Genomic DNA, 816 nt, shown 5'->3' with positions numbered 1-816 from the left:
TTTTTTTGTTTTGGTAACTTATGGTCCCTAATCTGGCATAATGCAAAACAACTACTACTTTCAAGTTCTATACCCCTTTCTTTTCCTGGGAGGAGCTGTGGGTTTTCTATTTTTAACTTCTAAACCTAGCCAAGACTTGTAAGGATAGTATTACACTTTTACTTTTTGTGCCTGCATGGTCAGTAAGCATTCTGGTGTATGAATCAGTTTCCTTCTGGTCATGTGTGTGTACACCTTTTTTGTGTTTGTCTCCCACAAGTGCTTTGGCCTTTTGAACTAATTTATAACTGATTATCTTTTCATGGTGATGGCGGGGCTACAATTGTTTCAACTTTCATTTACCCTTTCTTCCTTCTAGACCCGCTTAACAATATGTGAGGGACATGATGGGACTGAGACATCAAATGGTGACGTGTTAATCTTTCCAGACATGATAAGATACAGGTTAAAATGCTATTCATCTTTTAATGGCTTAAGAGCCTTTAAGAAATGGCCTTTTCTTATGCATAGTGCATTTGATCTTAAATAAATTGCAGGAGATTAACACATTTTGATGTCGAGACATTTGTTGAGGAAGTGTTTGTTAAAGATGGTGAGTGGTTGCCCGGAAGCCCAGAAGCTCTAAGAGGTTGGTACATCTTTGTATGTTGCCATAGTACAAGGGATAAACGATGCGGAATTTGTGGACCTTCTGTGATTATCAGATTCAAAGTTGAGATAGAGTCTCGTGGTCTGCAAGGTAAAGTGTCCGTCAGCCCATGTTCACATATTGGAGGGCATAAGTATGCAGGAAATGTGATCATATTTGGGCCAAAT

General features: G+C 38.8%; 1 protein-coding gene across 1 annotated transcript; it reads left to right on the top strand.

Annotated features, from left to right (window-relative positions):
* Nucleotides 1-6: 6 nt before the first annotated feature.
* Nucleotides 7-813, top strand: LOC111389516 (altered inheritance of mitochondria protein 32-like; the record flags this gene model as incomplete). Its single annotated transcript, XM_023014447.1, has 2 exons — nucleotides 7-444; nucleotides 537-813. Coding segments are annotated over exons 1-2 (291 nt in total), but the record flags the coding sequence as incomplete, so codon positions are not given.
* Between the last annotated feature and the right edge of the window lie 3 nt (nucleotides 814-816).

The sequence above is a fragment of the Olea europaea genome, unplaced genomic scaffold, assembly GCF_002742605.1.
Source record: "Olea europaea var. sylvestris unplaced genomic scaffold, O_europaea_v1 scaffold5998, whole genome shotgun sequence".
Taxonomy (NCBI): Eukaryota; Viridiplantae; Streptophyta; class Magnoliopsida; order Lamiales; family Oleaceae; genus Olea; species Olea europaea.
The sequence above is the reverse complement of the archived record's forward strand: the minus strand, read 5'-3'. Positions and strand labels throughout refer to the sequence as shown.